We start from the raw sequence: 14,726 nt of genomic DNA on the forward strand, positions 1-14,726 counted from the left end.
TAAAGAATACCCATCACCATTTCCACGAAGTACGCATTTTAGACAATTGAGTTTAAAAACATTTATTGCTTAGCCCCCATCTCTAACATAAAGCTGCAAGAGTGAGTTCTCTCTGAAACAGAGCTCACTACTAATGGTACTTTAACTTAATATGTTTGTTTACTTCAAAGATTATTAAACCAGTAGCTAAAAATTCCTTTAAGACACCTTGCTGGCTTTGTTGTTGTTGTTATGAGGTTTTTTTTTAAAGGAAAGCTATGATAATGCTATTAAATATTCAGGTGTATATTTTGTTAATTTTGCTAATGTGCAAGGCATAAGGTGTATCAAAAAAGGATGTCCGGGCTTTCTCATGCAGCAAGACTAAGTATGAAATTGCAAGTTTAAACATACTAGATACAACATTGTCATACTCAGTTTCACTGTAAACGTTCACTTATGTAATCCATTAGTCTACTGACATGAGAACTGCCCTTCTGAGCCAGTTTTTTTGTTTGTTTTTGTTTTTTGTTTGTTTGTTTGTTTTTACATTACTAGCATAACAAAACTGCCCGGTCATCCTTTTTTTTTTTTTTTTTTTTTTTTTTTTTCTAGAAGTGTATATTCAGCTAGAAGCCCCTGATACCCTGTTAGCGTTCAATAATTACTTTATAAGAAACACATCCATCCAATCTTTAAGATAGATGCTATAAAACCAAACAGATGTGCTCAGCAATGCTTATGCAATCTTACTAATTGAGTAGCATTAAAATAAAGCTAAAGAACTTGAGTGAAGTACTGAGCAATAAAAGTAAGTGTTGAAAGAAAGCTGTTATTAGAAAGTAATAGTAAACACTCCAAAAGGCACACACAGGTCAAACGCAACTATTATTTCATAGTGGCATGATTAACCTTCAAGATAAGCCAGTCATATTAGACTAATTATCACATATAACTAATTTTATTCTATTTTTTATGCCTTATCTTGAGTTTTCTCTTTCATTTGCCTCACAGCATTTTATTTTTATAGACCAGTAAGGGCACACAATAAACAAAAACCTTATTTATGTATATTCATGCAATATTATGGTATAGTTGTTATATACTTGCCAGAGAGAAAAGATAGAAGGAATAGACATAGCTTTAAGAATTATATAGGTAGGATATGCACAAATTCTGCAACCACCATCACCACATATATAATACACATGCACAATCACCTAAAGCAGGGTCAGCTTTTCCCCATATTCATTAAAAATTGATCATTGTTTTTCCATATCAATATTGCATAAAAATTTGTTCTGGAAAAGGAAAATATTCTCAATCACGTGGGCAGCCATTTTAGTAACATTAGCTGCTCACTACAATATGGTAATTTTTTCAATATGCAACAAATCTGTTCTCTCAGTTGCATTGCATCCTGCTCTTCTTTGATGGGCAAATACCAATGGGATATCTTTGAAAGGATAACCCACTGGATATGGGAATGCTCATGTTCCCATTCAAAAAGAGCAATTCACCCAAACCTGAATGTGATTTTAACTTCTTTCCTGGTATTTACAGTCACAGCAAAACACAGCCAGTTTCACCTGACTGTGACCTAAGCCTACCAAGATCATTTGATTACTAGTAAAATGATTATTCTTTTTGCTGAAAAAAAAAAAAAAAATGCAGTTAAACAATTAAAAAGCAAAAGTGAAATTTCCTTAGCTTTTTGAACTGATACATATATTCTAAAAGCAACATATTTATAAATAAAATAAAAATTAAAATAAAGGATACTGTGCTAAATGCTTTATCTGAGAAACAAGAAACAGGATGATTTTCTGTTCCAGAAACTAAAACATATTATGGTTACACCAACAAAATCTCATAGAAAGCTTCTCCATGTAAAGGTTTGCATTTATTCCTAATCCATTTTTACATTTGAGCAACATAGCTCTGCAATATCTGTATTTCATTATTTCTTCTGTTTAAAGCATGTATCCTGAAAATTGAACTGCTTTTTTATTTTTAATGTTTGTAATAAATACCTCTCAAGCAATCATTGATATACCCCTCATAACCCTCAAGACATGTTGCTGTCTTTAGTCATCAGCAACGAAAACCATAACTTGTTTTATTCAAGTAGATAATGAAAACAGAACCCAGAAGATTAATACTGAAACACATGATCTTTTTTTCTCATTATGAGCTGAACAGAATCTTAAGAAAGTAATGAGAATTTTGCTGCACTTGACCCTTTCATGCCAATACCAAATAAATATATACTTGGGATGAGAGTACAGATTTTTTTATAGCTTGTTCTTGGGATCATTCAGGAATAATATCCATGGACAGTATTTCCTAAATATCACTTTCCTTTTCATTCTTGCTACTTAATCATTTCATTTTTAAATAAAATATTTATTAAAATATTAATATTAAAATATTTATATTTTTATATTTATAATTTAAATATTAAAATATTTATTTTTAAAATAAAATATTTATTTATAAATAGCTTTTACACTGAATTTTACAGGTGATTCAGTTGTGAGTTTAGTTAGTTCAGGCCAAAAATTAAACTCTGTATCTGATATGTAGTACCAGTTCTTCAAGCACATAAACATTTAGAGAGATGTTTCTTTCAAACACCTGTTAGGTTAAAAATGTTATTCCTTGAATTACTTTTGTTTTCTTGTTTTTGAAGAGTTTTTTCACAGAAAACAAAAGATAAAGTTAGAATTGCTGAAAAATAAGAAATTTCAGATGTGACAGACAAACTTTTATTTTTCAAAAACTAAAACACCAGAGCTTTATTTGATTTTGTTGTTGTAGTTTTGTTAAGGAAAACCACAAACTGATCAGTTTGTATATCTTCATTGTTGCACGTCCTCTATGAGATGTGTTTAAGCAGACTTTTTCAGACATGAAAGGCATAGTATATTTTATTTTTAAATTTTCTTGAAAAAGAGAGCTGCTTCTCTATTGCCAATTTTGAAAATTTGATGAAAGGAAGTTTTTGGCTAAAAGACTGGTATTTGTTCCCCTCTATCTAAAGAGAATACATAACATCCTAAATTATAACAGAAAAAAAAATCAAAGATTATTATAAGGCAGTATAAAAAGCAAAACAATTTAAACCACTCAGTAACTATTCATAGTGGCTTTAAATGTCAAAAAATTATTCCAATGCAAAGAGAAAAACAACTAAAATCAACAACTGGTGATTGCAACTATTTGTGTGTATTTGGTCATTCAGGATAAAAGCCCAAAGAAGAGAAATGTCTTGCACAATTTATCAGACAAAAACGGCACAAAATGTAAAGAAGTCAGCAAATCATTTCTCTGTATTAGCCATTAGGAGGTACAAAACACTACTGATTTTTAATGCATTCAACTGTGGGTGAAGTTTTTTCTTCACTTAAATAACTAATGTGGTCTTGCATTGTAATGTATTGCATTTACCACTCAGAAAATGAAGGCAGAATCAACTGCAATCAAACAGAAATGTCATTACAAATTATTTTTTTTCAAGAGAATCCTCATTCTAACAGTTGGAAAATTATTTGTGTGATGCCTTAAAAGCTATTTTCTCAACAGCCTGTAGGAGGTTTCCCAGTGTCTTACGGACAGGGATGACCATTTCAGTGCAAAATGACAACTTCTTTACTCTTCTTTCGTGTTGCTGGTGGTCTAAGGATTCAAATCAGTACTCCATGGCTTCCTGTTACACTGGGATTGTCTGTCATACCTCTGATTGATGTAGCATCTCTAATTTTTACTGATAGGTGTATAACCAGATAATAAATAAATAAATAAGAAAATTATTTATTTTATGCTGTAAAATTGCAGTATGGAAAATACCACGCTGCATGTCACCTGTCAGGCTTGCCAGCTGTCAAGAGACATATTTCAAGGATTTTCCTGCGGAAGGATTATAAAGAGATGCTGGAAACTCTGACTGCAAATCAGTTGGATCTGCAGTCTCTGCATTTAGAACTATGAGAATAATACAGAAGCTGCGAGTGGTTACAGTAACAAGAGTAACATGACCTTCTCAGCATCTAGAAAAATCTAGAATGGTAGATTGAGAAATGACAAACAAATAAAATGCCTACTTTTTCTTATTTCTTTACTTCTATTACATTTGGAACAAGACTCTGGGTGTAGTCAAATGTTTATTTGAGTATAAAGTAAAGGCAATTCAGAAAATGTCATCTTAAACTTAGAACTGTCAACGCTTAATCAGATGCTAGCATCTTTTTAGCCTACACACAGTACCTATGTGAACTATTGAAATTTCTTTCAACACAAGGTAAACATGTCTTCTTAAGTGATGCACATTTATTTCATTCTGAAATACACAAAAGAGGCAGGACCTAACAAACAAAATCATTACATTTCTGGACAGCTGAAAATTGCCTAGCTCCACTGTGAACATCTTTTGGAAGCCAATGACTGTACACTTTACGTTTTTCACACAGCTAAAAGAGCACACACAAAATACGATTCATGAATACTCCTTACCCATGAAAATAAATCTGTACCAGGTAAAACTGAAAAATACAAAAATAAGAATGCATGGCAACTCATCCATCATTGCCAGAAACTAGGCTACACAATAGCATGCAGGACTTGATGAAAGTAATAGGGTTTCATCAATGAAAGCAATAGAATTACTGCTAATATTTGAGAAACAGTCAGATTTACACAGAGATAAAGTGATGTAATGTAAATCAAACTGCCATAACTCTATGATATCTATAAAAGTGCTAAGTCTTCATTAATTAGCTTGAATTCTCATGCTAAATTACTGTATAGGAACAAAATGTCTGCTACTTAAATAGATATATATAGCATAAGTTATTACTACACTTTTTATTACTATTTAAGATACTTAAGATATGGGTGATGCTTAGCTGCTGGCCAGGGTCAACCCACTACGCTGTCAGCTAGCAGTTCTGTGCAAGCACACACTTTTCCAACAGCAATCATAAACTGTTCCTAAAACTGGACCACTCCACTGAACACACGTATGCTGATCTAGTAAGGAAAATCAAATTTAAACAGTTGAGTATTAGCTGAAAACAAACAAACAAAAAGTGGAATTTCAGTGTTTGATAAAAGGTTTAGAGATAGAAGGCATTTTCCTTGAAGTGTAACTCCAGGTCCTTAAACCTAGGATTATTTTGAGCATAAGTAGGTTACGGAATACAAATGTATTCTATAAAAAGCTTCCTATTTTTAGCTGAATTTTTGCTTTTAATTTACCATTAATTATGTTAGAAATCATACTTTATAATACAGTTCTAATCTACAACAAAGCAAAAAGAAAATGGTAAGTATATTCAATGACTAACAGCATTTTGAAAATTTTGCTTAGCACATTTTGCTGCACAGCCAAAGAAAAATGGAAAATAAATTTATTGAAGAGGTTTATTTCTCAATTCCTCAATTAACTTTTTATTATGACAATCTGATTTTCTTCTGCTTTAGTAGTGCAGGACTTATTTGGAATATGTTTGGAGTTAATTCAATTTAAATTCATAGATAAAACAAAGTACAGGCATCTTATTCACTCAGCATTCAGACTCGCTTGCATAATACTGATCAATAAACAGTATTCACTACATGAACAGAACAAATTTTCAAATCACCTTTTGGGGAAAATGTCTTTAAAAAAAAAAAAAAGTACTTGTTCTGTCTCTCTACAAAAACCAAAATATTGAGCTTCTTTTGAATGCTTTATTATACTATGATCTGTTTTTATTATCTTTGATAGTTAAGCCTTTTACCTACTAAAAATTTAGTAGGTATATTTGCTAAAAAAGCAAATTACAGTATTTAAGTTAATACTGTGTTTATTCCACAATACGGTATTGTATAAAATAGGTAATTGGCATCGCGTTATCTCCACTGAAAACTTCAAGAAAATTAAAATTAAAACCCCTAAAGTAAAATGGTATTTCTTGACAGCCCTCTTGTTTGTCCAATCCTTCATTTATTTTGCCTACATCAGACAAACAAGAACATGATTTCTGTTGGAATTTAGCAGCATGTGTGAGCTTCTCTTTTTCTGAAAAATTTTAATTTCCAGCTTATCACTTTTTTTTTTTTTCTGTGAACTTGTGACCCACTGCTTCTTAGAAATCAAGGTACAAAACAAAGAGTGGAACTGGGTATTTTTTAAAACTTGGTCCATATTCCAGTGCTGAACTCAGCCTGGCTTTATCAATCATACTCTTTTTTGACTGGTTCCCACATTTTTTATATAGTGACTTAATTTACATAGGCATCTGAATCATAAGCCTCCAATCAACTGAATACCTGTTATTTATATGAATAAACACAAAGAGCCTACACTCAAAGATGCTATTAATTTTTAATACACAGACCCAGTCACTATGAAAAGAAGGCTTCAAGAACATAAAATTTCACCCAGTACAAAGTTTCCTCTACAATTTGTACCATTTAATGCCAAAAGCCACAATCTTTAAAACATCAGTGAATTCCATAAATGTAGTTGTCTATACATTAGACATTAAAATTGCTAAATAGAAAAAAAAATGTATAAAAATTCTGTATTCCATGTTGCTGTGCCACTAGTTCCAAAGACATCAAAATCTCCCATCAAAATACATTCACTTCTAATTTTACTTCAGGAAGATACAGAAGAAAATGCTGGTTTTATGGCTAGTCAAGGATATTGTGTTCATTTATGCTTTCTGTATTTGTTTTTACTAAACATAAAAGTTAAGAGCATTTTGTCCTCATTCTTAGTCCTGTCTTACATAAGACCCAAGTTCTTTGAATGTGAGTTTGGAGTAGAAGATTTTTGAAAACAGGATTCTGTGGTAGAAGATAGAAGACCACATTTATAGCTTTCTTCAACATTAGTAGAATTCACAAGCTTTTCTCTTTTCTGATATGGAGTTATACACTGAATATCCCAACCACAGTTCTAACAAATTCTAATAGACCAAACTCTACATACTGATGGAGTTTCCTTCCTCGTTATGGACAACACTGGACAAAAGTATCTAAACTCTAGGCTTTGTGGCCCAAACAGAGTCACTATGAAACTGGAACAAACATTTTGAAGAGAAAATAACAATGAATCTTCTACTACTTCTGTATGGTATTTTCCTCTGTGAAAAGCATCATTAACATCAGTGATAGAAGACAGCTTAAACTCAGTCACAAACTACAAGACCCCTACTCATACTAACTGGACTTGTGCAGCTGAATACACCACACTTTCCTCATTTTGTAAATTTAGATACAAGAGAGAAAACACTGTAAAAATGGACAATTTATTTTATTTTTTTTTTACATTTTTCTTGAAGTCCTTTAGCAATAATCTACATGCCACCTATAACAAAACTCCACCTTGATTTTAATTTACCTGACTACAATACGTGATTGTAGTCAGGTAAATCACTTTTACGTGATTGCCAGGCTCAATGGGATGAATGTCTTTGAATTAACAGCTAAGAAAGCAGCTTTTGTGTTATTAAAACCAACCACAGGTTAAATTAAAAAAAAAAAAAAAAAAAAAAAAAAAAAACATGCTTCAGGACATGTTGCCAATTTGTTGTCACAGCAGAAGGTTAACACAAATGAAATAAACAAGGATATGTGCATAGTAGTTAAACTAGCTCTATTTTAGTAATTTTGTTTCAACTACAGGCATCTAATTTTGTAGCGGTTGTATGAAATAATTCTCTTTCTTTAAAATGTATTTTATTGAGTTTGTGTATCTTACGTTTCTTTGGTTATCTCAGTTTATAATAATTCCCACATATTTTCATCAAAATGACAGTCTATATAACGGTTCCTTGTTGAGAACCACTGTTAACAGATGTTGGGAGCGATACCAGTGATGGATATCAGAGGCTGAGAAAGTTTCAAGGGCAAGCTACAAAATGAGATTTCAGTTCTAAGGCATCGGGCTCACAGCTTTGGGAGTGGAATTCACTCTTGAGTTTGACCCCTAAATTCCCCAAGGAGCATACAGTTTAGCCTGCTGACTATTGAAGGTTCAGTATATGCTGTCTAAGGAGGTAAAATTCTGAATCCCCTGATTTTCAGGACAAATATGACCCTGGGTTTTTCATTTGCAGTTCTTGCATGGACTATCATGAAGAAAATGCAAGTGTTACAAAGGCTGCTGTAGCTGAACAGGTGCTATTTGCTGTTAGACAGTGCCAGAGGAAAAGCAATCTGCAAATCTGGCCATCTTTCACAGTTAGGTAGAACCTAAAAACCAAGGGGACAATTTTCAATTAGTTGCCATCTTTATCACTTCCATAGACACCAGAAGTCAAGACATCTGCCATTCCTCAGACTCTTCTCTCAAAATAAACAAACATATAAAACACAGATGTCAGTTACTCAGCAGAATAATCATATTCATTGATCAGCAGGATTTGAACACCACGGATTTCCCTTCTGTTACTGCAGATAAAGCTTAGGTATCAACAAGTAATGGATAAGATTTATTTTTACTTCATTTAAACAACAGAAATAAAAGTAAACAGAAATTATATCGAGAGAACAATTTTACTGTCTGGGTCAAGTTCACTTAGCTCAAGGTGCGTTAAAGCTAGGAACTGAGTCTAAGATCTTAGTCTTTTAATGATGCCTATCTTTGTCTTTTTTAAACCTCCTGAGATAAGTGAAAGTGATATGTCTAATGTCTAATGAAAGTGATATATCTAATGAATAGATGCCTAAGTTTATGTGGAAAAAATCCAGGGTTTATATACATGTACATATATATATGTATATATATACACATATAATCATAGCTAAACATGAGCATAAATAAATATAGGTGGGAAGCACTGACTTACACAATGTGCAAAAGAAGCAGACAACATACAAGTTGCTCTCTCAGAGACACGCTTCAGAACAGCAGATAAGCTGACGTTTCTTCTGCCCTTCACACTCCAGGTACTGGAGGAACACAAAAGGCACCCAGACCTCTTACCTGCCTCCAGGGGATACTACTGACTTGACGTGACCCAGTGCACGTTCACCAGAAGTGTGCTTAGTTTTACTAATAATCTGGAGATCCGGTTAAATAAATATATAAATGTTTCCTGGAAACAATTAAGTTCAAATTTTCAAACAATGATTACAAATCAAATGTGGGTGGAAGCTGTTGCCTTTAATGTTAAAAATGTCAACTGTATGACAGAAGAGGAGGAGTTAATCCTGTAATGTTACAGACTTGCTTTAAAAACTTCACTCTTACAGAGTATCTGATAGGGGGCTTTTACAAAACTTTTTTTAACGTTTTAAACTCCATAGTTTTTAAGGCTGATCAGAGAGAGAACAGTGGGAGTTAAAACACAATGTTCCCAATGTGCTGGTACTCACAGCTTTACTCCTACTGCAAAAGCAACAGCAATAGCAGTTCAATTATGGGAAAACTGAACATTGTTTGGGATGTTATCACTTTATGAAAAAATGGCAATACAGCAAAGAGCTTAAGTTATCTTATTATTAAACGTATTATATATTCACAGTGTGTGCCATATGTTACTGTAAAGAATTCTCTCCTGGCATCTCATACATTTAAAGACTAATTTGAAAAATACCTTGCATAAAGAAAATGACAAGATGATAAGCAGCTAGAGTAATTTTTTTTTTTAACATTGTCAACTAAGTAGATGATTAATAAGTTTGAAAATAATGCTAATAATTTTTGTCAAGACAACACAAATTTGTTCCAAGTAATCTCCCATACTGTTTTCTCCTGTTACTTTATGCTGTAGTTGGTAGTACACATCTTACTTTATTTTTTCTAAAATTTATATAAAACTGTTGCACATTTCCCAGATATAGAGTACAAAAGAACCAGAGCTTGAAGAAAATACAACACTGAGACAAATCACTAAAAGCAAGATAACATCTGTTCCATCTACGTTTAGAGCTGTTTTATTTTCAAAATCCATCAATATTTAACAATTAATTTTGTATTACTGAATTTTAATATTTATGCTTCCGAAATTGTACCTCAAATGGTACATGAGGAAATTTTTTTTTTTTAAATGTTCTAGACTTCCTAGAAAAAATAAACAAAAAGGGGTTAAGAACGAACTGGAATAGCTGAGGGGAAAAAATGTTTTTCAGGGACTTAAAAATTTCTTATGTATCTCCTTGTCACTCCTTTAAGATAAGAGATGCAAGGAGCAACAAAGACTATTCCACCCTATAAAATAATAGCAAGCTTTTCTTGAAAACCTTCTAAATCTATAGTTTAGATAGTCAAAGTAGGGAAGTCCAATTTTACCTATCAGTACAACAGAAGAATTTACGGAATACATGAGTATTTTTGTCATTTCAGGAAGAAAAATATTTTGACATACACAAGTATGTTGTGAAAGTTTTTTAGTTTTTCTCCCAGCATACACCGCTTTATCTCTCAGCTACAGACACTGAGTACAACCTATTCTCTCAGCCTCAACTGCTCTTCAATTCATAACCAAGTCACACCCTTGTAACTGTAGCAGTTATTTATATGAAGAATATTATAATATCACAATGTTCTTTAAGAGTTATAGTCATTATCATGTCATTCCTTTTAAAAGTTTCCAATCTGGATCCTCAAAGAAATATCTCAGTAGCTCCACATAGGGAAAAATGCACCACATGCTCAGGAAGTCTCAACCCTTCTTTGTTGAAGGATGAGACTTAGTAGAAAAGAAATGTTGGAAAGGTCCAACCAGAAACTTAGCAGGCAGCAGCAGTGAAAAGTGGCAGAATAAGAGAGTATGAAGAGACAATTGGTTCCAAAATCCTCAAATTCAAGTAAAACTGTTTTGATTGCTCCCTATGGATCACTAATATTTTTTCTGCAGAAATCCCAGGCTTGCAATTTAGGCACCACTATCACAGAGACAAAAGTCATGGTACTGAAGAACATCTAAGTTCATAATGACAGGATTCATCAAAATGGTATAAAGATTTAAACAGTTTTATGGGCTTTATACTTCAAAATATAATGCTGATAAATAATACCAATGCAGCTAAAGACTCAAAATAATTATCATATTTATTTTTAAAGCATAATTTAATCTAAGTGACTCCTGTTAAAATCATGTCTACCAATAAAAATATGAACTCTTACCTAGGGCTGAAAAAACAAGTTGTAAAATTTATGATTTTACTGGTCTTAAAAATTGATTTTAGCCATTATTGCACTACACATAATTCAGTAAAGGTGATGGAATGCTTATTTGGTTAGATAGGTAATGTATCCCTGAAGAATAAAAGCTATAGTAATAAGTCATTTTGCCATAAAGGTACTATAGACAGCAAAAGAACATTTTGTCAACTTCAGGAAATAAGAGAACTATTAAGAATTATTTAAAGCTTCATAAAGCACCACCAAAATGTGCAACTGCCAATAGGGATAGACATTAATCTTTCCATCCCCTTGAACACACTTTTAAAATACCGTGCTTGAGTTTACCAGATGTGCAGCTTCATGCATTGACTACTGCATGTTAAAGTGCTGAGGAACAAGTGAACCCTTTAAATGAATAAATATTCCTTAAGAAATAAAGGTCCAGTTAAATAAACTTCAATATCAGAGAAGAAAAAGTCACAGGAGAAAATTGTCTAGCTACCTACTAGATTAAATCTCAACTACCTTATTAGGTTTTCATATTAAAAATATTCCCATACCCCCATTTAGCTATTAGTGAAGGAGTTACTGTCAACTTTAAAATCAACCATGCAAGTAAAAAAGCAGCCCAACAGCAATATACAAAAATTATCTCGATTATGGGATTTCATTCTTTCACTTCAAGGAGAATCCTCCAATGTTGTGATTTTAAAACCAAATAGATTTAAAAGGTTAGAGTAACATACAATCCCCAGTATACCATGCTGTTCAAACTGTGCATGAATAAGACTTGATGGTCTCTTGAATTCATTATTTTTCCATTAACATCATACATTGATTTAAATGAATGCTACCATGTATTACTGTAGATAACGATTTTCACTTGTACATTCTTATTTTTATGAGGACTGTTTACATGCAAATAAATGATACCCCTCTGAAGTACCATAATTTAAGGTGTTGCCCACATGACAGTTTCTTGTTCCTCTTTTGCCTAAGAGAGCATCTTTAAATTACTGTCTTGTTTGTAGAGCATGCAAATTGAACTGCAAACTGAGGATTCTGAATGCAAAGTTTCTTTTAAAAATATAAACCTGGATTTTAAATTATTAATTTATCTTATCAACATATCTGGTATCAAACCAACATTTAACCTTTAAAGAAAAGTGAAAAAGTGAATTCCACATTACATAAATTGTTTTTTCTTTTTTTTTTTCCTTTTTTTCTGCCAGCAAACCAACTTACCTGTACATTGTCCTCCATTAGTGGGATCCCCATAATATCCTGGCATGCATGTTTCACATTGTTTTCCTGTTGTTAAGTTTTTACATTGATCGCAAACATTACTGTTGATGCAGGTGCTGTGGCCATTACACTGGCAAGCTAGAATATAACATTTAAAAAATCATTACTAGATTGCTCTTTGGAATAAAATCATTCTTGTGTTATTACAAAAATGCAAAAGAATGTAATTCTGAGGAGTTTAAAGCTGACTGATCACTAGCATATAAATATTTATAGTTTGACACAAAGTTTCTTCAAAATAGCATTATGACAAGACAAATTCACTGAAGACCACAAAAGTTGATAACATGGTGACTTGTGAGCTCAAGGGTTGTGAGAAAGTCTATTGTGGGTGGCTGAATCCACCCCACATAGCTTTAAAATGCTGCCTAACCACTTAAGAAATCTGTTAAGAGGCAGTAAGCCACTAACTGAGACCAAATGAAAACCCCTACCTACACACAAGCTTTTGTGAAGAACCTGAAATGTTAATGCAAAGAAGAAAATCACAACTCGCACATGAATGTACTGAGGAGAGGGGATACACAAAAAAATTAACCAAGGATCATTCTATTTGTAACAGTTCTGTTCCTCTCATTAGCTTTGGTACAATAAGGGGCTTTTAAGACATCAGAAACACATCGAATATTTGCAGTCTCTAGGCAGTCTAGTAGATTGACTTTGGTGAAAGTAGAAGAAACTGGACTCCCATTGACACAGTTTATGTCTGACCCTAAAGACATAATTAAGCTTTCTGTCAAAAGTGATTTTCTGGAAATCACTGATCTTGTAACATCACATCTTTTCTCTTGGTCCAGTGCTCCACAAACTCTCAGAAAGCACTGATCACACCGATCACTACTGCAGCAAACCATGATGCAAACTCTGCCAGAACGATTGATCCTGCTGCCAGGCCTTGGCTGAAGGAGCAGGAGTTTTTCCAAGACAACCTCTCTGTACTGCAGGACCTCAGAGCTCACAGTGCTCAGCAGATTAGCAATCTGTCAATTACAGCAGTTTGTCAAGTGTCAGATTATGTCAAGCCTGTCAATCCCTACTGGTGAAGGGTGTGTAAGACTCTGCAGAGGGCAGGTATGATCATTCTGTTTACTCTTTTTTGTAATTTGGATTTTTAATCTGAAAGTCACATTTAGTGGTGCCTTGGTTAGAAATAAAAGTGGTTCTCACAGCATGACTTATAAGTTTTTGGAGCTGGTTTAGAATTTTACAACTTAATATATTTACAATCCTTGTCAGGCTTGGCTCAGAAATTGTTAAACTTAAATTTAGAATCTCTTCTTATGTATCTATAAGATCGTGTAGACTAAAATCCAACATTTCTGGTCTACTGGAAAATAAGTTGGTTTTGTTGTTTTCAAGGGGGTGGGCATTTGTTTTGTTGTTGTTTGCTTCTTTTGTTTTGTTTTACGGTTTGGGCTAAATCTCTTTAAAAATACAATTTTTCTTGTTCTTTCTTATTCCTAAGAATGCTTGCTTTTTAGACAATTTTCTGGTGTTTTCCTCCAGGCATAGTTTCTACACCCTTTAATACCTTTCTCAGAAAAAGCTACAAGAAAATACCATGAACAGCTCAATTTTGCATGAGTCTTCTTAATGTCTTCTACATTAAATGTAGATTTTTAGATTTTAAATGTGATCTTTGATCACAGTTTAAAATAAAATAAATAGGACACTTGTTTCTTGTTAGTTAGTGGTGTTTTGTGTTTGGTTTGGGGGAATTATTTTTTGTGGTTGTTGTTGTTGTTGTTTGTTTTTTGGTTTGTTTGTTTTCCAAATCAAATCTATACCATTTTGTGGGATCTAAACTTGATGAAAGTAATATAATTTAGATAAGAGGATCCCATTATTGGTGTAACTGTCGCAGGCATACAGTAACTTTGACTTGAACCCTTTAAACTATGAACTTGTTGACTTGAACCTTGTGCAATGTATTTAAGAATATGAATTTAAAAAATGGGATAATAGTATACTTTTTCAGGTTAGAATGAACACCAGGGTTTTGTTTGTTTTTCCAGCTCTTTTGCACAAACTGATTTATTGCCTTCAAATACTACATGCATAATGACAGAGTCTATCAGATTCTGGAGCAATATCACATTAAAAGTGAGTAATGTGATCAAAAAGAAAATCCAGTTCATCATATCATTACATGCTACCCAAATTTTGCATATGCAACAGGTCCTGAAGATGAGCAGCAGAGATGCACAGAAGTAAAAGTTAACTGCAAAATCCTTATTTTACTCAGAGAACAGATATTCTTTGCATAAAATCAGTGTAATTAGAGTAAAAGAAGATTACCTAATTAAGAAAGTATCATAAC

At 32.8% G+C, this 14,726-nt stretch overlaps 1 protein-coding gene across 5 annotated transcripts in view; it reads right to left on the reverse strand.

Moving 5' to 3' along the window:
- The window catches only part of ATRNL1 (attractin like 1), a 490,952-nt gene that overhangs the window by 345,174 nt on the left and 131,052 nt on the right, over window positions 1–14,726 (reverse strand). For all 5 annotated transcript variants that reach the window (XR_014317912.1, XM_082764804.1, XM_082764803.1 and 2 more), the window contains exon 19: window positions 12,347–12,484. Coding sequence is in view for 4 of the 5 variants with exons in the window: in XM_082764804.1 (XP_082620930.1) it covers window positions 12,347–12,484 (138 nt within the window). In the remaining variant the exon portion in view is untranslated. The remainder of the gene's footprint in view (window positions 1–12,346; window positions 12,485–14,726) is intronic.

The sequence above is a fragment of the Aythya marila genome, assembly GCF_965140915.1.
Source record: "Aythya marila genome assembly, chromosome: 7".
Taxonomy (NCBI): Eukaryota; Metazoa; Chordata; class Aves; order Anseriformes; family Anatidae; genus Aythya; species Aythya marila.